Raw genomic sequence first — 27,732 nt, forward strand, 5'->3', positions numbered from 1 at the left:
TTTCTTTCTAACATGCCAAACATCACTCTCATTTCATACAAAAAACGGAGTAAATCATGTACCGAGCGCCATCAAGTGGCTCATATTGTACGTTACATACACTATGTACAGTGTGCAGTGTAAAATGCGTGTCTGCTGATGGCACTCCTTTCAAGGAAATGAATGTTCATGTCCATGTCTTGTGGTGCGTACCAAACATTAACTCAAGACATTTATTTTAAAACAGATTACATAAATGGTTAATCTTTGCATTTGTAAGATCCAAGTTCATTGTGTGATCGGTTGTATAATAATACAGTAGTACACTATCCACGAACAAGCGTGACAAACAAACACAATCCTTATTTGATCAATTTGTTGAAAACCCTTTACAATTCTAACGCAGGAAGTTAATACGAAATCATTTACACTACCACTGCGTCTGTTGTAGGGTTGGAGTCATTAGAATTCAATTCAGAAAGTGATTTGAATTTAACATTTTAAAAATTTAAAAACATTTGAAATGAATAGCTTCTCCATTTTAGTTTATTTAGAAGTAATTGAAAATAGATGCCTTTTTTTATTATGCTTATACAGTCCCATCCCTCAACTGTTCACCAAAAAATTGACAGGGTGCCGCTTTGTTATTGTTTGAATCCAAGATTTCCCTTCTAAATATGAATTTCAGGTTAGTTACTGAATTGACTGACTTGAGGATGATGTTCTATGTGGTTCTGTTCTACACACTCAAATCTTCCTGCATGATGTTCATATACAGTGCCTTCAGAAACTATTCACACCCATTGACTTTTCCCACATTTTGTTTTGCTACAGCCTGAGTTTAAAATTGATTCAATTTATATTTTGTGTCACTGGCCTAAACACAATACCACATAATGTCAAAGTAGGTTTTTAGGTAAATGAAAAGCTGAAATGTTTTGAGTCAATAAGTATTCAACCCCCTTGTTATGGCAAGCCTAAATAAGTTCAGGAGCAAGAATGTCCTTAACAAGTCACATAATAAGTTGCATGGACCCACTCTGTGTGCAATAATAGTGGTTAACATGATTTCTAAATGACTACCTCATCCCTGTACCCTACACATACCAATGATCTGTAAGGACCCTCAGTCAAGCAGTGAATTTCAAACACCGATTCAACCACAAAGACCAGGGAGGTTTTCCAATGCCTCTCAAAGAAGGGCACCTATTGGTAGATGGGTAAAAAAAAAGCAGACATTGAATATCCCTTTGAGCATGGTATTAAGAGACTTAGAGACTTACCCAGAAATACTCACAGCTGTAATTGCTGCCAAAGGTTCTTCTACAAAATATTGACTCAGGGGTGTGAATACTTATGTAAATTAGATATTTCTGTATTTCCTTTTCAATAAATGTTCAAACATTTCGAAAAACCTGTTTTCACTTTGTCACTATGGGGTATTGTATGTGATGGTTTAAAAAAAGATTTGATCCATTTTGAATTCAGGCTGTAACACAACATGTGGAATAAGTCAAGGGGTATGAATACTGTAAGTAACACTGCCTGATTAGTTCTTGACAGATATTTTAGAGGGCAGTCATTTGAAATGCTATAACAGCAGAGCTGTGTGTCATCGTGTTCTCCGGGGTATGCGAGGGGGAGAGGTGGTCCTCTGAGGTGGTCTCTGAGGGAGAGCTCGAGAGGGGTATGATACGTAACGCTCCTCCAGCAAACTCTCCGCAGCCCTAAAATGTATAACAGATAACCACATAGTTACACTTGGCATGACAAATGAAACAGAGATGAAACCCCCTAATTAGCATAATAATACAAAACACAACAATACGTCAGTTTAAACTACAGATATCCGTTTTTCTTCATTGGATGCGTCTCATTCCACCGCATCTGTCTACGTCGCCCTTCCTTATCTGCGGCGGAAGGTGACAGAGCTAGAGAGGTGTTTGTCAGACCATGAGACATCTCGAAAATGGGTCTTCTCACAAAATCGTCTGTAGCGTCCGAACGGTTTGGCTTACAAACTATTATGACCCCTCTATGGAAAGATGAGACTCTTACGAACACAATTACGTTTTGTCTTGGGACAAGCGTCTTGGGACTTGTCTGAACAGCTGATCTGCCAACTTCTGTCTGTAGCATCCGAACTAACTGTGGAAAGGTGATACACTCACAAACACTTACATGTCGATTGTTTTGCTCTAGGACTCCAACAGGCCTCACAACACTCGTCTGAAGGTACCAGTTGACAAATGAATGGAACTATATATGGTCACCGTTTAGCTATAGGGCCGACACTTCAGAACAAGCGTCTGTTGTTCAATGTAGTGAATGTTATTCAATGCGTTTGTATGGGCTAATAGCCAAATACACATTTTCATCAAATCATGTTTTACATATTTTTTGTTATCATTCAAATTCAAATAGCTAAATTATCCTTGGTATGACCTTCTTAAAACAATTCCATATATTCATGTGAGAATACTGTAAGTAACACTGCCTGATTAGTTCTTGACAGATATTTTAGAGGGCAGTCATTTAAAATGCTATAACAGCAGAGCTGTGTGTCATCGTGTTCTCCGGGGTATGCGAGGGGGAGAGGTGGTCTCCTCTCTTCACCTCCGGCTCACCCGACGAGTCCACCTACTCCGCTCCCTTCTCTGTCTGGATCTGGCGCACTTCGTCTTGCGCCCCCGAGGGAGTACGATGGAGCAGCGGCAGGGTGCCAGGGGTTTCTGTTACAGATCGATTTATACCTGGCTACCGTGAGGCCGACTCCCTCGGGGGAGGAGAGTATGAGCCTCCTCGTCTCCTGCCTGACGGGCCGAGCGTTGGAATAGGCCAACGCTGTATGGAATGGCCCAGACTCAGCGAGGGAGAACTACCCTGAGTTCACCCGTCGTTTCCGGGCCGTATTCGACCACCCCCCAGAAGGCCGAGTGGCGGGTGAGCGACTGTTTCATCTTAGGCAGGAGACGAGGAGTGCGCAAGACTTTGCTCTGGAGTTCCGGACCTTGGCTGCTGGGGCCGGGTGGACGACAGGGCCCTAATGGATCACTACCGGTGTAGCCTCCGGGAGGACGTCCGCAGGGAGCTAGCGTGTCGGGACACTACACTCTCCCTAGATGAACTGATCGACATGTCCATCCGACTGGACAATCTGCTGGCTGCCCGCGGGCGTTCAGAAAGGGTCCTGTCAGTTCCACCTCCTAGGCCTCCCGCGCCCATTCCCATGGAGCTAGGAGGGGCCGCGTCAAGGGGAACCGGAGGAGGGCGCTCCTCCTGCACCAATTGTGGTCGACGAGGACACACGACCGACCGGTGCTGGGGGGGTCCCTCTGGGAGTCGAGAGGGCAGGCAGAACACTCCTTGTTCACCCCAGGTGAGTCAGCATCAAACTCACCCAGAACCCTCTGTTGGTCACATGTTTGTTTTAATTTTTTTTCTTGATTTTTCTCCCTTCTCCCAGCATAAGGCACTAGTCGATTCAGGCGCAGCTGGGAACTTTATGGATCGCGGACTCACCCTTAAGCTGGGAGTTCCGCTGGTGCCGTTAGATTCCCCCTTCCCCGTGCACTCCTTAGATAGCCGGCCATTAGGGTCAGGGCTGGTCAAGGAGGCCATGGTGCCACTGGACATGGTAACGCAGGGGAATCATACGGAGCAAATTAGTTACTTCCTTATTGATTCACCTGCGTTTCCAGTGGTGCTGGGGGTGCCTTGGCTGGCCAGTCACAATCCCAGGATTTTGTGGAAACAGGGGGTTCTCCAGGGGAGAGGAGAGGAGTGTTCAGGTAGGTGTCTGGGAGTTTCCATCGGTGCCACGTCGATGGAGAGTCCAGACCAGGTTTCCACTGTGCGCATTCCCCCTGAGTATGCCGATTTGGCTTTCGCCTTCTGTAAGAAGAAGGCGACTAAATTACCACCTCATCGACAGGGGGATTGTGCGATAAACCTCCAGGTAAATGCTGCGCTTCCCAAGAGTCACGTGTACCCATTGTCCCAGGAGGAGACGTTGGCTATGGAGACATATGTCACGGAATCTCTGAGACAGGGGTACATACATTTCGCATCTCTGCATGTCTGTCAGACATATCAGTGTGGATGACGGATCACCACCTCAAGCTGAACCTCGGCAAGACGGAGCTGCTCTTCCTCCCGGGGAAGGACTGCCCGTTCCATGATCTCGCCATCACGGTTGACAACTCCCTTGTGTCCTCCTCCCAGAGTGCTAAGAACCTTGGCGTGATCCTGGACAACACCCTGTCGTTCTCCACTAACATCAAGGTGGTGACCCGATCCTGTAGGTTCATGCTCTACAACATTCGTACGACCCTGCCTCACACAGGAAGCGGCGCAGGTCCTAATCCAGGCACTTGTCATCTCCCGTCTGGATTACTGCAACTCGCTGTTGGCTGGGCTCCCTGCCTGTGCCATTAAACCCCTACAACTCATCCAGAACGCCGCAGCCCGTCTGGTGTTCAACCTTCCCAAGTTCTCTCACGTCACCCCGCTCCTCCGCTCTCTCCACTGGCTTCCAGTTGAAGCTCGCATCCGCTACAAGACCATGGTGATTGCCTACGGAGCTGTGAAGGGAACGGGCACCTCCATACCTTCAGGCTCTGATCAGGCCCTACACCCAAACAAGGACACTGCGTTCATCCACCTCTGGCCTGCTGGCCCCCCTACCTCTGAGGAAGCACAGTTCCCGCTCAGCCCAGTCAAAACTGTTCGCTGCTCTGGCACCCCAATGGTGGAACAAGCTCCCTCACGACGCCAGGACAGCGGAGTCAATCACCACCTTCCGGAGACACCTGAAACCCCACCTCTTTAAGGAATACCTAGGATAGGATAAAGTAATCCTTCTAACCCCCCCTCCCCCTTAAAAGATTTAGATGCACTATTGTAAAGTGGTTGTTCCACTGGATATCATAAGGTGAATGCACCAATTTGTAAGTCGCTCTGGATAAGAGCGTCTGCTAAATGACTTAAATGTAAATGTAAATGTAAATGTACATTCGGCCCTCCATTTCACCCGTCTCCTCGAGTTTCTTTTTCGTGAAGAAAAAGGGGGGAGGTCTGCGTCCGTGCATTGATTATAGATGTCTCAATTCCATTACAGTGGGGTTCAGTTACCCACTACCTCTCATCGCTAGGGCAGTGGAATCATTTCATGGAGCGCGTTTTTTCACGAAACTGGATCTCAGGAGCGCGTATAATCTGGTGCGTATTCGGGAGGGAGATGAGTGGAAAACTGCGTTTAGTACCACATTGGGCCACTATGAGTACCTCGTCATGCCGTATGGGTTGAAGAATGCTCCAGCCGTCTTTCAATCCTTTGTGGATGAGATTCTCAGGGACCTGCATGTGTTTCTGGTGCGCAGGGTGCTTGGTAGACTGCTGGCGCATGACCTATACGTCAAGGCTGAGAAGTGTGAGTTCTCCAAATGAGCCGTCTCCTTCCTGGGTTATCGCATTTCCACCTCGGGGGTGGTGATGGAGTGTGACCGCGTTAATGCTGTGCGTAATTGGCCGACTCCAACCACGGTGAAAGCAGTGCAGCGGTTTTTGGGATTTGCCAATTACTACCGGAGGTTTATCTGGGGTTTTGGCCAGGTAGCGGCTCCCATTACCTCACTGCTGAAGGGGGGGGCCGGTGCGTTTATGGTGGTCGACAGAGGCAGACAGAGCTTTCAACCAGTTGAAGGCACTGTTCACTGATGCGCCTGTGTTGGCGCACCCGGACCCCTCCTTACCATTCATGGTGGAGGTGGACGCGTCCGAGGCTGGGGTGGGTGCCGTGCTATCACAGCGCTCGGGTACGCCACCGAAACTCCGCCCCTGCGCTTTCTTTTCTAGGAAGCTCAGTCCGGCGGAGCGCAACTATGATGTGGGGGACCTGGAGCTGTTGGCTGTGGTCAAGGCTCTGACCGCGTGGAGACACTGGCTTGAGGGGGCGAGACACCCTTTTCTCATCTGGACTGACCACCGGCACCTGGAGTATATCCGGGCAGCCAGGAGACTGAATCCGCGTCAGGCATGGTGGGCCATGTTCTTTACCCGATTTCAGTTCACTATTTCGTATAGACCAGGTTCCATGAACACCAAGGCCGATGTGCTGTCCCGTCTCTATGACACTGAGGATCGGCCCATCGATCCTACTCCCATCCTTCCAGCCTCTAAGCTGGTAGCACCAGTGGTATGGGAGGTGGACGCGGACATTGAGCGGGCGCTACAGGTTCGATGGGCTCATACACTACTCATACACTACCCTTGTCGGGTCATCCTGGGATGGCGAGGACAGTGCGAGGCCTTAGGGGGAAGTACTGGTGGCCCACCTTGGCTAAGGACGTGAGGTTTTATGTCTCTTCCTGTTCGGTATGCGCCCAGAGTAAGGCTCCTAGGCACTTTCCTAGAGGGAAGTTACAACCCCTCCCCGTTCCACAAAGGCCGTGGTCTCACCTGTCAGTGGACTTCCTTACCGATCTTCCCCCGTCTCAGGGGAATACCACGGTTCTGGTGGTTGTGGATCGGTTCTGCTGTCTCCTCCTGTTGCCCGGTCTCCCTACGGCCCTACAGACTGCGGAAGCTCTATTCACCCATGTCTTCCGGCACTACGGGGTGCCGGAGGACATCGTTTCTGATTGGGGTCCCCAGTTCACGTCCCGTGTATGGAGGGCGTTTATGGAGGGCCTGGGGGTCTCGGTCAGCTTGACCTCCGGTTATCACCCTGAGAGCAATGGGCAGGTGGAGAGAGTGAACCAGGAGGTGGGTAGGTTTCTGCAGTCGTACTGCCAGGACCGGCCAAGGGAGTGGTCCAGGTACATACCATGGGCCGAGCTGGCACAAAACTCACTCCGCCACTCATCCACTAACATGTCGCCATTTCAGTGTGTGTTAGGCTACCAGCCGGTCCTGGCACCATGTCATCAGAGTCAGACCGAGGCTCCTGCGGTGGAGGATTGGGTGCAGCGCTCCAAGGAGACCTGGATGGCTGTCCAGGAATCCCTTAAGCAAGCAGGTGGACGGCAGAAGAGGAGCGCTGACCGCCACCACAGTGAGGCCCCCGTATTCCAACCGGGGGACAGGGTCTGGCTCTCGACCCGAAACCTGCCCCTCCGCTTGCCCTGCCGGAAGCTGGGTCCGCAGCGTGAAGGGGCCTTCAAAGTCCTTAGGAGAATAAACGAGGTGTGTTACAGATTAAAACTCACTTCTTATTATCGTATTAACCCCTCGTTTCATGTGTCTCTCCTCAGGCCGGTGGTAGCTGGTCCCTTACAAGAAGGTGAGGTGCCGGAGGTCCCTCCACCCCCTCTGGACATCAAGGGGTCTCCGGCGTATACAGTACGTACCATTCTGGACTCAAGATGCCGGGTGAGGGGCCTGCAGTACCTCGTGGACTGGGATGGGTACGGCCCGGAGGAGAGGTGCTGGGTGCCTGTGGGGGACATACTGGATCCGTCACTGTTGAGGGATTTCCATCGCCTCCACCCGGATCGCCCTGCGCCTCGCCCTCCAGGTCGCCCCCGAGGTTGGTGTCGGCACGCTGCGGGAGCCACGCATCGGGGGGGGGGGGTACTGTCACGACTCCTGCCGAGGGTGACTCCTCTTCCTGTTCGGGTGGCGCTTGGCGGTCGTCGTCACCGGCCTACTAGCTGCCACCGATCCCTTTTCCCTTTTCTGTTGGTTATGCCTTTATTTGTTGCACCTGTTTCAATTAGGTCATTAGCTGAGCTATTTAAGCCCGTCTCCCCACCTGTTCTGTGTGCGGGCTTGTTTCATTCATTTACACTGTGTGTTGTGTAGTGGATCGTGTTTTTTGGGACTTTGTATTTTGATACGCCCTGTTGTGTTGGGCGAATACTCTTTTGGTGGTGCGTAATAAAAAGCACTGTACTAAACGCTTCTGTTTCCTGCGCCCGACTCCACACCCACGACGTCCCAGCGTTACACAGTATTTCCAGTCATTTCAAAAGAGGGTCAACTTACAGTCAACTGAAAGTGCTGTTATTGTGAAGTGGAAACATCTAGGAGCAACAATGGCTCATCCGCAAAGTGGCAGGCCACACAAGCTCACAGAACGGGACGGCCGAATGCGGCAGTGTGTAGTGCGTACAAATTGTCTGTCCTCGGTTGCAACACTCACTACAGAGTTCCAAACTGCCTATGGAAGCAATGTCAGCGCAAGAACTGTTCGTCATCAGCTTCATGAAATGGGTGTCCATGGCCGAGCGGCCGCACACAAGCCTAAGATCACCATGCGCAATGCCAAGCTTCGGCTGGAGTGGTGTAAAGCTCGCCGCCATTGGACTCTGGAGCAGTGGAAACATGTTCTCTGGAGTGATTAATCACACTACACCATCTGGCAGTCGACGAATCTGGGTTTGGGGGATGCCAGGAGAACGTTACCTGCCCCAATGCATAGTGCCAACTGTAAAGTTTGGTGGAGGAGGAATAATGGTCTAGGGCTGTTTTTAATGTTTGGGGCTAGGCCCTTAGTTCCAGTGAAAGGAAGTCTTAACGCCACAGCATACAATGACATTCTAGACGATTCTGTGCTTACAACTTTGTGGCAACATTTTGGGGAAGGCCCTTTCCTGTTTCAGCAAGACAATGTCCCCGTGCACAAAGAGAGGTACATACAGAAATGGTTTGTCGAGATCGGTGTGGAAGAACTTGACTGGCCTGCACACAGCCCTAACCTCAAAACCATCAAACACCTTTGGGATGAATTGGAACGCAGACTGCGAGTCAGGCCTAATCGTCCAACATAAATGCCCGACCTCACTAGTGGTTGAATGGAAGCAAGTCCCATGAGAAATGTTCCAACATCTAGTGGAAAGCCCTCCCAGAAGAGTGGAGGCTGTTACAGCAGCAAAGCCGGGACCAACTCCATATTAATGCCCATGATTTTGGAATGAGATGTTCAACGAGAAGGTTTTCACATACTTTTGGTCATGTAGTGTAGCTGATTGTCTTTCTCACAGTTAGTCCAGTATGTTTCAGCTGCAGTGACTGGATATGCATATATTATTTTTACATTTCAAAATATAGCCTCAACTTTAGACTGTTTAATGTAATCATTAGGGTTGGGGTTGGTTTTGTGGTCGTCAATTTGTGATGCTTATCAACTCGGTTTACCCACGTGGTTTTATTTGTGATGCAAGTTGCACATAACTATGAACATAAATATATTCTGGGCAGTTTCATTACAATTAGGAAGAATAAATGGTAACACTGCTTTTGAATACCCTCTTCAAAATGCCTGTTTAACTCCTTATGAGCAGTGCATCATGTATTATAATGGACAACTTAGGTGCTAATAACTGCTTATAGACATCTATGACTACATTCATACTGCATTTTGACCAAGGCTCTATAACGCAAATGTTCATATGAATACAGTGAACATGAAACTAGACATTTAAAATTATTTATGAGTAGAATAATATAAGCGTTGTTATGTTAAACTCTTACTCAACATCTATCCCTCTCTCAACCATGTGACACGTTTTTATGTTAGCTCATGAAGAAAATGTTGAACTTGTATATAGGCTATCTTCACACTTCAGGTTTCCTCTGTGAACGCACAGTCAGTGGTGGGCCAATATTTCCTCTTTATCGCTTCTGTCATCAAACCTTTACCACTGTGTGTAGCCTACAGTGTAGAATACTCACTGATATGTTTCTTAAGTGTGCTTGCCTTTTCAATATGTCATATTCTGAAATGAAACTATTGGTTTGCACATTACTCTTTGTTGAGCTGTTATCTACAGCATTAATAAATCACATTGTAATATTGTAACATTGGTTGTTATACTGCAATATTAGACCCTCTGTGATCCTTAATTTTTATAATAATCATATTGCTGTAATACTATAAATTGCATGTTTAAGTTGCATTTTGTTGTTGATTTCTGTGAGGAGGAAGTCACCTTGCTATCTATGATGATGTCATATTACTGATTCAATGTTGCCTTTCTGGAATTCCATATTGCATTACATGTAACATAACATTCTGTAATCAAGTTACAGCTAGTTTCAGTGATCCTGACACAGGAACATATAAAAGGGCCTCTCTTATCCAGAGAGAGGGCTTACCTGTCTGGGAGTCGTGGTGGGATTCTGGGGGGAGGAGGTAGAGGTGCGGCCTCAGCGGGCCGTGTGGGTAAAGGGAGGAAGTCTGATGTATCCTTTCCATGGATCAAATCAATACACAGCATAAGTAATAATCAGGGAATCTACAAAAGCACTGATTGTAAATACATTGACAAGAGTACATAGTAAATAAGTACATTGTGCCTTCATAAGTATGCTTGTTTTTTTTCCGCAATATGTCAATCACAAATATACTGTATAACTGAAAGGTTTCTTTTGTGGTGAGTCGATTCCATCGGATTGAATATCTCTCCAGCAACAACGTGTATGAATACGAATAAGCTATTTAGCCTTGTTTACTGAACCGCGGGAACTGGGCCTTGAAAAGACTTTAAAGAACAGTTTGGTCTCACCTCAAAGTCGGGCTCAGTTCCGCTGCTGTAGCTAATCGTACTATTTGTGCTGAGTCTGTTACTGCCACTACCTGGGGAAAGTAAAAGTCAAAAATGTAAGCTCAGGAAAGGAAGAAACACTACAAGTAATTGTGAAACAGTTTCTTCAACAAGAACTTGTGGTGGGTTGCTACGAACAGCCAAGAGTGCACATTAATAGCTAGAGATGAAAGCCACTTAGAGAGAGGAGCTGAATAGAGCAACAATAATGGGGAGAGTAATGTGCTACAGGTTTTCATCTTTTAGACATAATGACCATACGGGATATGTAAATAATCAGAGTTGATCAGCAAAACAAACGGCCAATTGCGTTTCAGATTTCATCACTTCTCCAAACCAAAAGTATATTTCCAAAATCACTATCTTGGTACTAATACAGATTTTTGATAATAACAATAACATAAACAACATCAAAACGACAAAAAAAATACAGACTTAATAATTACATCAGTTGTCATTTTGTACTACCATTTAGGCTCATAGTGACATTCAAACGACAGAGATTGTACTCACTGGATGTGCTGGAGGTACTGCCAGTTTTCCAGGTGCCTCTCTGGCTTGACCGGGTCACAGGAGGGGGTTGGGCAATGACCCGAGGGGTGGGCTCGTACACAGAACACTCAACAGCCATGTTGGAGGCCCAGGGAAGGTTCCTCTGCAGTGGGGCGGTTATCTCCAGACCTCACAGGGTAGAGGCCAGATCAACAATAAGCATCACTCATCAACAATAAGCTAAATATCATACCTTCATAGATGTTACAAAGTACCAGTGGTGACCTGTCATTCAGGGCAGGTGGTTCTGAGCTCCAACTGTTTAGCTATAAAATAAAAAATAAAATAAAAAATAAAAAACATTGTTGTTGCCTGTTTTGCATGTTATTTTGGCATTAATACGTGTCACATATCAGTTTGCAAACATGGTCTCTTTTTTGCTTTCTTGAGTAAGGCAGCACCAAAATGCAGGTGTTTCAGCCTTGCTAAGTGCTTTCTGTAGTGGTGGGGAAGCTAGCGGAAAATATGGAGAGTAGGTGTTGGTAATGTTCTCTAGTTGCGCCCATGTCACTCATGGAGACACTACATCACTGCAAAACCTACGGGTAGAGCTCGAAATTTCCAGCCCCTTGGGTGCTGCCATAGAGTTACATTAGTGCCCATCCAAGAAGCCTAAAGGTCATTGGCTACAGATAAAATGACGTCAAATCATGCTATATCTACCGTAGCTTTGATTGGACTGATCATGTGTGATTGGGCTCCCGAGTGGCACAGCGGTTTAAGGCATGGCATCTCAGTGCTAGAGGTATCACTACAGACCCTGGTTTAATTCCAGGCTGTATGACAACCGGCCGTGATTGGGAGTCCCATAAGGCGGCGCACAATTGGTCCAGCGTCGTCCGGGTTAGGGTTTTGCCGGAGTAGGCCGTCATTGTAAATAAGAATTTGTTCTAAACTGACTTGCCTACTTAAATAAAGGTTAAATAAAAAATGTTTTATTCAACATCATATTTTCAAAATCTTAGCTAGCAAGCTAGCAGTCATCATCATGAATGAAGTTAACAATCTACTGGCAAATCCTTTTCAATCCTTGTCATATAAAGAGAAATTATACATAAAACATATCGTTGCTCATCGGGCCATTGGACATAAACATTACACAACAAGTTGGAAATCGCAAATTCAACAATGAGTGGTTTGGAAGGAATCAGTAGCTAACTGGAAGCTTTGCAAAGCAATCACTAGCATGCTATTCAGTGGAGTGGGTTTGTGGTACAAGTCTGCGTATAAAGGTATCTTTTCCAAGGTTAAAAAGATAAACATTCAACACCATGGGCAATAAAAGGTTAAATACATTGGCCATACTGTCAATCCAGCATGATTTCTGCCACGTTCTCAGACTTCAGTGAGTTCAAGACAGCTGGGAACTCGGGGAAAAAACACGCCCTGACTGGGAAAATACAATCATCCAACTCGGAATTCCAAGTCGGGTACTCGGGCCTCTTTCTAGAGTTCCGACCTGAAGATCATTGACATCATGATTCAACCTTGTTTTTTCAGAGTTCTCAGTTGTCTTGAAAATACCATAAATCCAGAGAATGCCAGACTTTAATGACAAAATTTGCACACAAGGACTGCCATGAAGGACCGTCCTGTTCAAGTGAGCACAGCACAACAAGGTGTCCAAAACTGTCTTGTATGGTGCTGCATAAATGATGTAATATGCCGGGGAGATATGCATACTATAGCTAAGAAAGTAATACTAAGTGTATGTTGTGTAGTAAGCTGTTAGTAGCCCATGTGCCCCACCCTAATAATTTGGTTCATTTCCCCCTCATAATTTAGCCTAATGGTCTGTGGTCATTAATATGGAGTTGGTCCCCCCTTTGCTGCTATAATAGCCTCCACTCTTCTGGGAAGGCTTTCCACTAGATATTGGAACATTGCTGCAGGGACTTGGTTCCGTTCAGCCACAAGAGCATTAGTGAGGTCCGGTACTGATGTTGGGCGATTACGCCTGGCTCGCAGTCGCCATTCCAATTCATCCCAAAGGTGTTCGATGGGGTTGAGGTCAGGGCTGTGTACAGGCCAGTCAAGTTCTTCCACACCGATCTCGACAAACCATTTCTGTATATACCTCGCTTTGTGCACAGGGACATTGTCATGCTGAAACAGGAACAGGCCTTCCCCAAACTGTTGCCACAAAGTTGGAAGCACAGAATCGTCTAGAATGTCAATGTATGCTGTAACATTATCAACCATGAAAAAACAACCCCAGACCATTATTCATCCTCCACCAAACTTGACAGTTGCCACTATGCATTCGGGCAGATAGCGTTCTCCTGGGATCCTCCAAAACCAGATTTGTCCGTTGGACTGCCAGATGGTGAAGCGTGATTCATCACTCCAGAGAACGCATTTCTATAATTCAATGTCGATGAGCTTTATACCACTCCAGCTGACGCTTGGCATTGCACATGGTGATCTTAGGCTTGTGTGCGGGTGCTCGGCCATGGAAACCCATTTCATGAAGCTCCTGACGAACAGTTCTTGTGCTGACGTTGCTTCCAGAGACAGTTTGGAACTCGGAAAGTGAGTGTTGCAACCGAGGACAAATTATTTTTATGCTCTACGCTCTTCAGCACTCGGCGGTCACGTTTTGTGAGATTGTGTGGCCTAGCACTTCTCGGTTGAGCCATTGTTGCTCCTAGATGTTTCTACTTCACAATAACAGCACTTACAGTTGACCGGGGAAGCTCTAGCAGGGCCGAAATTTGACGAATTTGACGAACTGAAAGTGTCATCCTATGACGGTGCCACGTTGAAAGTCACTTAGCTCTTCAGTAAGGCCATTATACTGCCAGTGTTTGTCTATGGAGATTGCATGGCTGTGTGCTCGATTTTATACACCTGTCAGCAACGTGTGTGGCTGAAATAGCCAAATTCAGTGTTTTACAGCAACTGCTAAGACATTATCATGTTTTGTATCAAATATGACCTTTGATGCTGTCTTGTGACCTACAGAATTGTAGGCATAGTCAAATATCAAAATAAACACTTTTCAGTAACTGACAAATGAAATGTAATTGCAATTGAAGTACAAACTATGCTCATCACATGTAGAGACAAAGTATAGCTAGTAGTCTCCAAATTTTCTTACTGATCTCCTTCCCAATCTTCTCCCTCTCTTTTTGGCGTCTGGTAATGCTGCCTCGTAATCTCTTCAAATTGTCCTGTAACAAAAAAGTTTTTCTTTACTCATGGAAGTAGTGTTTCAGGTTGTCATTGTACCCCCAGAGGCTAGGCTTGGGCCAGAGAAAGTATATGTTTATTGTGTTCTGCCAAGAGATTTGAGTATGAACTATAATCTACTACTGTACCTGTTGATTACGCAGAGACTGAGATCTCCTATCCTCATCAAACTGCCAGGCCTTGAATTCCTTGACAGCATCATCCACACTCAGGACCCCCACCTTCACCTTCTCCTGCAAAGCTATGAGCTGCCTCTGGCCTTGGGTCTTCACCTCAGCATAGGGGTCGTGGGATGAGGAGGTGGAGGCTCCATCTCTCACAGGCCTCACTGGAGGTTTTGGAGGCACATACATTGTTTACTAACTAGTGGAGAAGATGTGATTCAGGACAAATAAAATAATCTAATCTGCTTTTCAATTTGATACATACCAGTGGATGACTCTGTTTCTCTGAGGTCCGTCTGTGGATTTGATTCTTCTTTTGCTGAAAACACTGTGAATCAAAAATCATTGTTATTCACCTCAACCTAAAATACTTTACACTGGTTTGACAGCTCATGCACTAGCTAATATATTTAGAGAACACTTTAGCCATCTACCTCTTGAGATGTAGGTCTTGGACTCCTCAGGCTCGGAAAATGTTACAGGTCTCGGAATGGGGGCTGGTGGACGGTTGACAATTTCCGGGAGATAGCTTGCATTCTCGTCCACCGTGTCATAGATTTGATCAGAAACACACATGTTGTAAAGTTCTTCTTCCTCAAACCCCTCTGGTTCTTCCACCTGGTCTCCCACCTCTTCATTAGTTGTATGCTCCCCAACTTGGGGCACACCTGCATCAGGTTTACCTAAAAAGAAAAGCCACATCATTTGTAAAAAAGAGAAAGGCATTTTAGGATCTGAATATCTAGACTATAAACCATACTTAAGTCCACAAGTCCAATTACAGTACAGTACAATGCAGTATTTAGCAAATTTACCTTGAAAAAAATGTCTAAGTATGGCTTCCTCCGGGTTATGAGACTCTCCTAATGCCTTCTCCATGTCCTCATCTGAGGGAAATAAAATATTCAAAGATCTTCAACATCATCATCATCATTAACATCATCATCATCAAAGATAAATGGTACTTAATGTGATTAGTCATAATTAGTCATACATAGGTCTTCCATGGAGTCGTGGTTTAACCCGATCATGGTCTCATAGATGTCTTCTTGACACCCAGGGTTTAGGGAGTCGTTCATGATGTCTTGAGAGGAGTTGGACATGGACTCGTACACCTCCTCATCTTCTTCAGCCGTGTCAGCTTTCTCCTACAGAGTAGATATCGTGAACATAGTCTTCACTAAAGATATGTTTTTCAGAAAGCTACAACAACATTTACCAGTAGCTTTTCATTCCTTCTTGTGCAATTCATAGTATAAGCATAATGCAATTCCATTTGGTATAGGTGACAGTCAGCTGGCTGTGGCCATTGACATAATTGAGATCACACTTCAGAGATAAAAGAAAAATACATCACGGAATGAAAATACTAACAATGGACTTACCACAAAGTAATCTATGAACTGTCTCAGTTCAGAGAAGCCGCTCCTCTCTGCCAGTGTATTTGGGTAGTCTCCATTCTTATTCATCACGCTGTAGGCCTGTACGGCACCTGGACACTGGAGCAGGACTGTTGTCAGCTTCTTCAGCCCATACTTTGCGGCAAAATGAAGCAGAGTGGGAAGCTCCTCCTTTCGCTGATCTGAGTGACACAAAAAGTCTAATTAACCAATGTAATCTATCCCACTTTTTCTGAACATTCTTGAGGACTTGAAAACTATCAGGATATAAGTTGAACTTGCAAAAAAGTGAAATGTTTCCAATTCATCTAGTACACATCATTTATTGATCTTTTGGAACTTGGATCACATCCCTGCATGTCAACATACAGTATGTCAATGGGTGTGAACAACATTTTTGGACCTCCAGATAAGATTTTTGTACATGATTAGATGGATCGTTCCACACTCTTATAAAAAAACATTGTTCCATAGGGGCTATTCGGCTGTCCCCATAGGATAACCCTTTGACGAACCCTTTTTGGTTCCAGGTATAACCTTTTTGGTTCCAGGTAGAACGTTTTGGGGTTCCATTTTAGAACCCTCTGTGGAAGGGTTCTACATTGGAACCTGAAAGGGTTCTATCAAGAACCATAAAGGGTTCTACCTGTAACCAAAAATGGTTCGTCAAAGGGTTATCCTATGGGGAGAGTCGAAGAACCCTTTTAGGTACTAGATATAACTTAATTTTGCACTAATCGAGCGCCTTTTGGATAGTGTAATTTTGTCCCCAAAAAATGTCACTATCATAAAGAGCACATGTTCAACTTCATAATAACCATGTTTTCCCATCTCAAGAGGTAAAAAAATAAATAAAATGACTATAAAAGGTGACAATTAAAGTAACAGGGTTGACCGTAACAAGGTTGACCGTAACAGGGTTGACGACTTCATCTTAAATCAGCCATAAATCCCCCTGTGACCGGGGGAATGGAAGCTTGTTGTGTGCAATAAGGAGGGGCAATTGAATGCAAGCTTAACAAAACATTTGAACTTGTTAAAACATTCCTAGCCTAACTATCTATGGGTAACAGGGTTGACGTGTTATGCTCGAAATGCTTCGTTTTCGTCCACAAAACACCAGGAAACGATCAGAAAGAATACACTATTTCTTGACTTTTAGATGTTCAATGTTTCTTTAGAAACTTAAAAATGACTAGATTTACCATATTAAAACGAGAGTTCAGTTCAGTTAAAGGGTTCAGGAAGGTGACCAAGAACCCAATGGTCACAGAGCTCCAGAGTTCCTCTGTCGAGATGGGAAAACCTTCCCAAAGGACAATCATCTCTGCAGCACTCCACCAATCAGGCCTTTATGGTTGAGTGGCCAGACTGAAGCCACTCCTCAGTAAAAGGCAAATGACAGCCACTGGGAGTTTGCCATAAGACACCTAAAGGACTCTCAGACAACGAGAAACAAGATTCTCTAGTCTGATGAAACCAAGATTGAACTCTTTGGCCTGAATGCCAAGTGTCACGTCTGGAGGAAACAAGGCATTGCTCATCACCTGGTGAATACCATCCCTACGGTGAAGCATGGTTGTGGCACCATCATGCTGTGGGGATGTTTTTCAGCAGCAGGGAGTGGGAGACTAGTAAGGATCGAGGGAAAGATGAACGGAGCAAAGTGCAGAGAGATCCTTGATGAAAACCTGCTCCGAAGTGCTCAGGATCTCAGACTGGGGTGAATGTTCACCTTCCAACAGGACAATGACCCTAAGCACACAGCCAAGAGAACGCAGGAGTGGCTTCGGGACAAGTCTCTGAATGTCCTTGAGTGGCCCGGCCAGAGCCCGGACTTGAACCCGATCGAACATCTCTTGAGAGACCTGAAAATAGCTATGCAGCAACGCTCCCCATCCAACCTGACAGAGCTTGAGATGATCTGCAGAGACGAATGGGAGAAACTTTCCAAATACAGTTGTGCTTGTAGCATGACACCCAAGAAGACTTGAGGCTGTAATCGCTTCCAAAGGTGCTTAAACAAAGTACTGAGTGAAGGGTCTGAATTCTTATGTAAATATGACATTTATTTACTTATTTTTTTACCCCCTTTTTCTCCCCAATTTCGTGATATCCAATTGGTAGTTACAGTCTTGTCCCATCGCTGTAGAACTGTTGATGTGTAGACAAGCAAATGTATCATTCCATTATAATTTCTGTAAAACATGTTAACACTTACATGCAGCAATATTGTCTTCCTCTAGCTGTCTGATTCCAAACACATGAAGTCCACTTGCAGGGATCCTGCATTGTAATGAGTCTGTCAGCAAATTGTCAAGTGACTCTGTGGTATTGGATGTTAAATTGAATGCCTAGAAACACAGAAATGAATATCACACTATTAAAGAAAATATTATACGTCCAGCCTGAAGAATTTAATCAAATATTTTTGGGGCTTTCTTGAGGCTTTGGTCTGTGTGAGATCACACCTTCAATGTCATTGAACAATGTCTTAATAAAAATACATTTATATAGAGTTGATGAAAAGTGAATTTGTCAGTATTCAGTATTGTATTTTTAGGTAACACTTTATTTGGACAGTCCATCTGTAGATGCTTAACAGACTAATTGCAGTAACAGTTCAACTAACTCTCTACGAACCCTAACCCTACCCTAGCCCTAACCCTAACCTTAACCCTTATGTTAACCCTAAATTTAACCCTTACCTTAACCATAGCTCTAACCTTAACCCTTACCCTAATCCTTATTCTAAACCTAACCCTAACCGTAACCTTAGCAAGCAGTTGCTTATCAACAGATAGTTTATTGATAGTATGACCATCTGTAGACCATCTACAGATGGACTATCCAAATAAAGTGTGACCTATTTTTACTCTATACTGAGCTGACTCTCACCTGACACATAAAGTTCAGGGGAGCAGCTGCATGTTCAAGGTAACTGCTGATTTCTCCCATGGCTGTGTAGTATGTTACAGGCCTCAAACAGACTGGCGAGTCGTTGCTATACAGAGTGAGTGACACCTCTCCTGCTGGCATATCTGGGAAAGATAAATGTTATCTGAGTTAGTGTCCTGTATTTCTACTGTATGGCATATTGGCTTATCAAATCACTTCAAATTATTCACATTGGTGGAAAAAATGTCCACAATATGAATGTGAAAATGAAATAAAATAATAAGTAAAAGGGAAATAGAAGACTGAGGTAAGTGGTCTAAAAGTTCCTCTTTAGATTTGTGATCGAAGGCCTCTAAAGGTAGTTTACTTACCAGGTGCATTAATACTGATAGTGTATTCATTCTCCAAAATCCCTAGAACCCGTTTTGCAGTTGAATCTTCAGAGGCAAACACCACCTCCATTTTCAACTGATTGTTCAGTTTATTAGAAAAGATTATAAAAATAGTTGCATGGTCCTGTAAAACAGGTAAAAGAAAATGGCATTCTATGCTTAATAGTTGTTTCCTCAAAAAACTGCCATTGCGAATAAAGTTGTCCTGGGCTGATTACAATTTGAGGGTGATTTTAAAGTTGTGCCTTGATATTAATCAATGAATCATTTTTTAAGAAATGAACACAAAATAAATGAAGTAACCAAGAGGCATGGTTGTCCGACACTATCCACTCCACAAACTTGAATACTTATGACAGTATCATGTACCTGTTATGTAACATTCATCTTTCCTTATGTGGTGCTTTCCAGATGAAATATTTGAACATTGTTCAGTACCATTTCAGAGTTGTCTATATGTATGTTTAAGCAATTCTTACCCCGCATAAAACTTTGTTTGGTTGAACAGTGAGGCAGGTGGGATGTGTGGGGCTCATTGCCTGGTTTGAGTGGATCTCTGTTCTCACATCGTCATCGTCGTCCTGGACACACTCTGGTTCTGTCACTGACTCTTCCTCTGTCCCCTCAGCTTTGGGGTTCATAACCACTGTGATTTCATGCTCTGTTTTTGCTCCTGTTTTTTCTGTAGCTTCCGCCTCATGTTCAGCCTCTTCTGTATTACCTTTGAATACAAAGTCAAAATAAAAGCATATCATCACTTGTTCTCAGTTGAATATGGGTAAATGTGTGAATTGAATTAACAAGACTAAGTTCACAACTAGAGGGTATGTGATCCTTTGTGAGTATAATACACTAATGGTAAATGACTCTTGCACTTTAAACAAAGACACAAAATCTCATAAACATAAACTCATCAAGTTATGGTAGCTCTGAATGTTATGAGAATCTGGCTATATACTTTCACGTTGTACCCACGGTGAAGGTTTGCTGCTTCCCCAATCAAAAGCCCTGGATTAGCACTTAGGTTGGCGCTAAACTAAAGATATTTACATTTTAGTCATTTAGCAGACACTCTTATCCAGAGCGACTTACAGTAGTGAATGCATACATTTCATACATTTTTTAAATCTTTTTTTTTCGTACTGGCCCCCCGTGGGAATTGAACCCACAACCCTGGCGTTGCAAACACAATGCTCTACCAACTGAGCCACACGGGACAAAGAGCAGGGCTACCGCACACAGAGCTATTGTAGAAAACCCTGATGCTACGGCCGAAGGCAGGAATAAGCACAAGAAGGCCTGCTATGACCTCCGCAGAGTCATCAAATGAACAAAAGGACAATATAGGAATAAGGTGGAATCATATTACACAGGTTCTACCGCTCGCGGCATGTGGCAGGAGCTAAAGTCTATTACGGATTACAGAGGAAGACCCAACCGTGACCTGCAATCTCAATGTCTCTCCACACTACCCTCACCCACCTAGATAAGAGGAATACCTATGTGAGAATGCTGTTCATTGACTACAGCTCAGCGATCAACACCATTATCCCCTCCAAGCTCGTCACAAAGCTTAGGACTCTGGGTCTGAACACCTCCCTCTGCAACTGGACCCTGTACTTCCTGACGGGCCTACCCCAGGTGGTGAGAGTAGGCAACATCACCTCCACCACGCTGACCCTTAACACAGGGGCCCCACAGGGGTGTGTGTTTAGTCCCCTCCTGTACTCCCTGTTCACCCACGACTGTGTGACCACGCACAGCTCCAACACCATTATCAAGTTCAATGACGAAACCACGGTGGTAAGCCAGATCACCGGCGATGATGAGTCAGCATACAGGGAGGAGGTCAGTGATCTGACAGTGTGGTGCCGGAGCAACAACATCTCCCTCAACGTCAGCAAGACCAATGAGCTGATCGTGGACTACAGGAAACGGGGGGGGGGGGGGGGGGGGGAGCACGACCCCATCCACATCGACGTGGCGGCAGTGCAGCATGTAGACAGCTTCAAGTTCCTCGGTTTCCAAATCACTAAAGACTTAAAATGTTCCAAATACACACACACAGTCGCAAAGAAGACACAACAGCACCTCTTGCCCCTCTGGAGGTTGAAAAAGTTTGGCATGGGCCCTCAAATCCTGTAATGGTTCTACAGCTGTACCATTGAGAGAATATTGACTGGCTGCGTCACTGCTTGGTATGGCAATAGCACCACCCTCAATCGCATGGTGCTACAGAGGGTTGTGCAGACAGCCCAATACATCACTGGGGCTGAGCTCCCTGCCATCCAGGACATCTATATCAGGCAGTGGGAAAAGAAGTCCCAGAAAATCTACAGACACCAATCACCAAAGCCATAGACTATTTTATTTTCTGCCACACGGCAAGAGGTATCCCCAAGTAATACGACTGATAAATAGCTAATAAAATAGCTACACGGACCGAGTTTACCTTGTGTCTTTATCAATCTTTTATTTCAGTATGCACACTCACAGAGCCCTACACACTCACACACACTGTCACTCCAACACAAACAAACTCTATAATTTGCTCACTTACAAATAATATGCACATACATTTATACTGACTCTACACACCCGCATACCCACTCACATACAAGCTGCTGCTACTCTGTGTCATGACTGTCCTGATCAGGTCAGGCTACAGGAGACCACAACCCTACAGATTATCTCTCTCCCCCAACAGAGGAGGAGAGATCTAGGGGTCTGAAGATGTGGGGGTTTTATGACCCCTCACGCCCATGATAAATCTTAGGCCACAGACAAATTTCTTTGTCCTCTCACTATGGAGAACTGGCCTCAGAACATTAAACATGCAATAAAGGGACTTTGGAACAATGGTTTCCGTCAGCCACAATGGTGGTCATGACGATAGATGAAATATGAAAATGTATGTAATATTTGTCTTGATATTAAAGGTTAATAGATGATGTTATTACGAAAACATTGTACCTTTAATAGTTTTCCCAGTATATGCCTGATGTTTATACATTGTACGTTGTGTGGAAAATGTCCAAATCAAAGAGAATGTTTTGGTAAAGATGAAATGTGAAGTTAGTTGTCTAAAATTGGATTTGAGTAAAATCTAGGCCTTGCCTCATAACTTCTTTGGGATAGGGGGCAGTATTTTCACGGCCGGATAAAAAACGTACCCGATTTAATCTGGTTACTACTCCTGCCCAGAAACTAGAATATGCATATAATTAGTAGATTTGGATAGAAAACACTATAAAGTTTCTAAAACTGTTTGAATGGTGTCTGTGAGTATAACAGAATTCATATGGCAGGCCAAAACCTGAGAAGATTCCATACAGGAAGTGCCCTGTCTGACAATTTGTTGTCCTTCTGTTGTATCTCTATCGACATTACAGCATCTGTGCTGTAACGTGACACTTTCTAAGGCTTCCATTGGCTCTCTAAAGCCGCCAGAAAGTGGAATGGGGTGTCTGCTGTCTCTGGACAAAGTACAACAGCAGAGTTTGTAAGTGGTCAGCCTAGGGACAGTGAGACTGAGATGTGCGTTCACGAGACTTCTCCATTTTTTTTCTTTCAGCCTTTGAATGAATACAACGTTGCCCGGTTGGAATATTATCGCTATTTTACGAGAAAAATAGCATAAAAATTGCTTTTAAACAGCGTTTCACATCCTTCTAAGTACGGTAATGGAATATTTTGAATTTTTTTGTCACGAAATGCGCTCGCGCGTTACCTTTCGGATAGTGACCTTACCGCACGAACAAAACAGAGATATTTGGATATAACTATGGATTATTTGGAACCAAAACAACATTTGTTGTTGAAGTAGAAGTCCTGGGAGTGCATTCTGACGAAGAACAGCAAAGTTAATCCAATTTTTCTAATAGTAATTCTGAGTTTAGTGAGCCCCAAACTTGGTGGGTGTCAAATTAGCTAGCCGTGATGGCCGAGCTATGTACTCAGAATATTGCAAAATGTGCTTTCGCCGAAAAGCTATTTTAAAATCGGACATAGCGATTGCATAAAGGAGTTCTGTATCTATAATTCTTAAAATAATTGTTATGTATTCTGTCAACGTTTATCGTGAGTAATTTAGTAAATTCACCTGAAGTTTTAGGTGGGTATGCTAGTTCTGAACATCACATGCTAATGTAAAAAGCTGGTTTTTGATATAAATATGAACTTGATTGAACAAAACATGCATGTATTGTATAACATAATGTCCTAGGAGTGTCATCTGATGAAGATCATCAAAGGTTAGTGCTGCATTTAGCTGTGGTTTGGGTTTATGTGACATTAATGCTTGCTTGGAAAATGGCTGTGTGATTATTTGTGTCTATGTACTCTCCTAACATAATCTAATGTTTTGCTTTCGCTGTAAAGCCTTTTGGAAATCGGACAACGTGGTTTGATTCAGGAGAAGTGTATCTATAAAATGGTGTAAAATAGTCCTATGTTTGAGAACTTTGAATTATGATATTTTGTGGTTTTAAATTTGGCGCTCTGATTTGTCACTGGCTGTTGAATAGTGTGGGACGATTTCATCCCACCTCCCCTAGAGAGGTTAACTTGGTACGCCCAGAGAATTGCCCTAAAGGCGGTTACGCCCACTTCTGATCCAAAGGTATAAGACAGGGGAGTGAAGAATGAACAGATCAGACTAAGTGACCCCAGGCTGCAGCCAAGGTCTAAAAGGTCAACGAACCCCAAAACGCAACACAAGGAACAAGCCAAAGAAATATTTTTCTACCCATGCTATGGATGAGTAGCCGTGTCTAAGCGAGTGAACTCAAGCCGGAACACCTGGCCTACACTCCCCTTCGAATCGTGGTATCTACGCTGTTTCATTCCTACGCCGTGAGCTCTGAGCTACTGAGCTGTCTGTCCTCAGACAACCCTATCAGAGCAAGGGCTAGGAATGGGACCACTAAGCCAAAAGGACACTGACATCGTGAGGACAACCAGAGAGTTGCGCCGGAGAAGTGTGTCATTGAGAAGCCTAAACGACCCACGCGGAGCTTCCCATCTGAGACCTCCAACACGCAATTACATCATTATATTCTGACCCATAAGAGCGGCAGTTCGGGGCAAGGCTAGGGTTAAAATAAGCATAGCTGACAAATGCACCCAAATGTATATTTCTCGTGTACTTTCTCTTTTTCTCTGTCTTTTAAATCCCCATTTTGGGTAACACGCGCCATAGTGTGTTGGCCCGTTATACTAAGTCCTAATCAATAGCCTAGACTGTGTTTTGTGTATGTGTATCTTTTATCATCATTTTAGCTTTCTAGTAAATAAATAATCAACTAAGATTGGTGTGGTACGAACTCATTGGTGGGACCCGGGTCTGTGCAGATTCCCGGATTATGCGACGTTCAGAATGAGACTGTAGAGGAAATTGATTCATTAGCGACTGTTGTAAAATCGATATTCTGATATTCTTTGAGTTAATTTGGGAAATAGAAACTCAATAAAACTAATTTTCCCATGGTGCCCCAGGTTGATGAGTTAATAACAGTCGTCACATTAACTAATATAATGTCACGACATCTGTTTATCTTATATCCTGTTGCCTATTCACCTTACTCCTCTACATATCAACCTCCATCACTCCAGTATCCCTGCACATGTAAAAATGGTATTGACACTGACTTTTTAAATATTTCCAGTATATAGTAGTGTAACGACCCTGGGTTTATAAGCGCGGAAATCGACTGCCGTTTGAGCATGCCGGACTTCGGGCTTGAAGGTCGAGGGTTCGAGACCTGCTCCCTGCCTGTTGTTTCATTACATTGGTGTCAAAAGTGGGATAATTAATAGTTAGTAGTTATAGTTAATTTACTTATCATATTCTTATTTATCGTGTGTTTTTTCTTCTTCTAGTAATAGACTGTTATTGATTATTGCATTGTTGGGTTTTGAGTTTGCAAGACAGGAATTTCACTGTACTTGTGCATGTGACATTAAAACTTGAAACTTGAAACAACGTTAGGCAGAAAAACAACATGGATATTATAAAGCGAACATACAGTCAGCGATGGATTCTAGAATGGTGGAGATGTAAAGAGCAGGTTCGTCTTCAGCATACAGTTTTCTCCAGCTCTGCCAGTTTTCAAACCATTCAGTGGGTATGTCATCCTCCGACATCCCACACAACAGCGCCACCACTCTGTGTGGAGGATGAAGGAGTCTCTGAAAAGTTCCCAGGACTTCAGGGTCATTTAGAATGTCCAGGATTGCCGTTGTCAGCAGCAGCACGATGCATTTACTATTATAGAAAATGTTCAATTCGCATCCATGTAGTTGTTCAACACGGTCAACTGCATACAATACGATAGACCTCTTGGGAAATTTGCGTGAAGACTTCAAGATTTTCTGCAGATATGTAGCCCATTCCTGAGCCTCGCAAGAATGGACAATCAACAGCTCACACGTGTAGTGGAATCCAGACATTGCTGGAAGACAGAAAATTATGGGATTTAATATCTTATCAATTAATTATCAAAAACAATTTAATTATTTATGTACAGTGGGGTCTGAAATTATTGACACCCTTGATAAAGATAAGCAAAAATGACTAAGATAAATATTTCAAATACTGAGCTTTATTGTATGCAATTTTTTTTTTTTAAATGTAATTATTTTATACTCATACAATTGCTCAGAGAAAGAGATTTTGTTTAACAAGTAATACATTTTTAGCACCAAGCCTTTTCTTAAAATGTAGGCGTTTGACGCCATTTCCTACTTCACAGTAGGGCCGTTATAGGGCCTTTTTTACTGACATTTTTTCAGAAATACCTTCTTGAACATGTGAACTTTCATATGCCTTAATTACAAATATGAATACAAATGTTCAATTATGAGCCTAGTTTAGCCAAGGAGAAAGCACCGAGCTATGTAGGGAGAAAGGCAGGATCCGTGATTGGCTGAGACAATGGAGGGTGATAATAGAGGGACTACTTTCTGGAGGACAATGCCATGCCGACTCATGTGTTTACATGTGAATTCTTAAAGAGGTGGAAAATGCTAGGGCTTAAGAGGGTGTGAACGTTGATGAATATGAGTAAACAAAGAAGATTTCTCCAGAAAGTGTGAAAGTCATTCATGGTCCTTTTTCTGCTACTTGTCCCCATAGTGGGATAACAAGTTTATCAAATTTCAAATAAGCATAATTTCCTCATGCAGTCCTCCCAACTGTGTATCATTTACCATTTTGAAGCTGTCTGTACTTTTATAAAATAAAAAATATAAAAAGCCAATCTTGAAAATTTGACATAAGCTCACCTTCCTGAATTCAGTCACAAATGTTTTATGAGTTGGAGAACACATTGGGAAGGAGCTTAGACCATTTCTCCGTACAGAATCCTTCCAGATCCTTGATATCCTTAGTTTTCGCCTATCTTTATCAAGGGTGTCAATAATTTAGGACAGTGTATAACTGTACTTAACACCTAAATTCATATATCAAATTATATTCATAGATATATTTTTTTCTCTCTTCAATTATTTGAGAAAAAGAAAAGTCAAGGTATTAATGCTGAGATTATGCTTAATGTTGCACAGAAACTGTACACGATACCAGGTGTCCACAACAGCCCGAGCTATGCGATTTCAAGGTTGCTGTGGTTAAAGAATGAATAGGCGTGCTGTTTGAGATGTCAGCACTGAGTACAGTCAATAAGTAGCTGAGCAAACACTGACCAGAGTCAACATTGGTCCGGGTAATTTGTTGTAACTCATTACTTTACTTAATCAAGCCAAGTTCACCCTTGTAAAACCTAATAGGAGGGCGATAATACAGTGTGTAGTACAGTATTCTCCAGTATACTACGAAATTCTAAAGTAAGCACTATATGATCAAGGAATATTACAGTGTATAGTGTAGGATTCTATGGTATATTACAGTTTTCTACAGAATTCTATAGAATTTTATAGTATGTACTATAGTATTCTGTAGTAAAATGTAGTATTTAAAAAAAAAAGTGGGTTAACCCCAATCCTAAATGTGCTTCAATCATACTGTACAGACATTGTTTTGCAAAGATATTGCTGAGATGACATGCAAAAACATGTCACCAATGCAGCTGCCAACTATAACTACAGGAAGAGTAAAACACTAACTTCCTTATTTCTAAACCAAATCTGTCAATGGTCTTACATTATATGTCAGTCAAACAAAAAAAAGCCATTGCAGTTTTAGGTAGATATCATATTGAAGTTTCTTAATGAAAACGTTCAATTATTTAAAGCCATGAGTGTGCAGTGAATGCTTATAGTATTGTTTTAGTTTGTAGAATTTGAAACATTTGTATTTTATTGTCAGGCTAACGTCAGACAAAAAATAAAGAAGTGTAAGACGTCAAACAGGACCACCGCTTACCTGATTCTGAGGGTGAGACAACTCCATCCATAATTGTGAAGTTTGAGAACAGTTGCATCAACTCACCCCCACAGCACAAAACATCTGCCCTTGTGAATGGCTCTTACTTTTTGGAGTCAAGCATTTCTTTCTACCCCACAGAATTTAGACTCTTCTCATGAACAGCTTTCACCAAATAACTCCCCTGCACTGTCATATTAATAGAAACAGTTTGTTTCCTGCTATTGG

General features: G+C 43.7%; 1 protein-coding gene across 1 annotated transcript; it reads right to left on the reverse strand.

Annotated features, from left to right (window-relative positions):
- Positions 1-185: 185 nt before the first annotated feature.
- Positions 186-27,725, reverse strand: LOC106576817 (phosphoinositide 3-kinase adapter protein 1). Its single transcript, XM_014154256.3, has 17 exons — positions 27,505-27,725; positions 25,151-25,576; positions 19,604-19,845; positions 19,104-19,248; positions 18,733-18,875; positions 18,056-18,188; positions 15,820-16,016; positions 15,429-15,582; positions 15,250-15,321; positions 14,869-15,117; positions 14,700-14,762; positions 14,399-14,598; positions 14,179-14,251; positions 11,040-11,207; positions 10,488-10,558; positions 10,078-10,169; positions 186-1,706 (listed from the first exon to the last, which is right to left on the reverse strand). The coding sequence occupies exons 1-17, from the start codon at positions 27,560-27,562 to the stop codon at positions 1,592-1,594; spliced, it is 2,601 nt and encodes an 866-aa protein (XP_014009731.1). The 5' UTR covers positions 27,563-27,725; the 3' UTR covers positions 186-1,591.
- Positions 27,726-27,732: the final 7 nt, after the last annotated feature.

This window comes from Salmo salar, chromosome 18 (assembly GCF_965601325.2).
Source record: "Salmo salar chromosome 18, fSalSal1, whole genome shotgun sequence".
NCBI lineage: Eukaryota > Metazoa > Chordata > Actinopteri > Salmoniformes > Salmonidae > Salmo > Salmo salar.

Coding starts and splice junctions, on each gene's coding strand:
- LOC106576817 (XM_014154256.3), bottom strand. CDS start 27,562: ATGCAACTGTTCTCAAACTTCACAATTATGGATGGAGTTGTCTCACCC. Junction 14,252..14,398: donor AGTCTCTGCGTAATCAACAG/GTACAGTAGTAG, acceptor TTTTTGTTACAG/GACAATTTGAAGAGATTACG. Junction 10,170..10,487: donor GAACTGAGCCCGACTTTGAG/GTGAGACCAAAC, acceptor ATCCATGGAAAG/GATACATCAGACTTCCTCCC.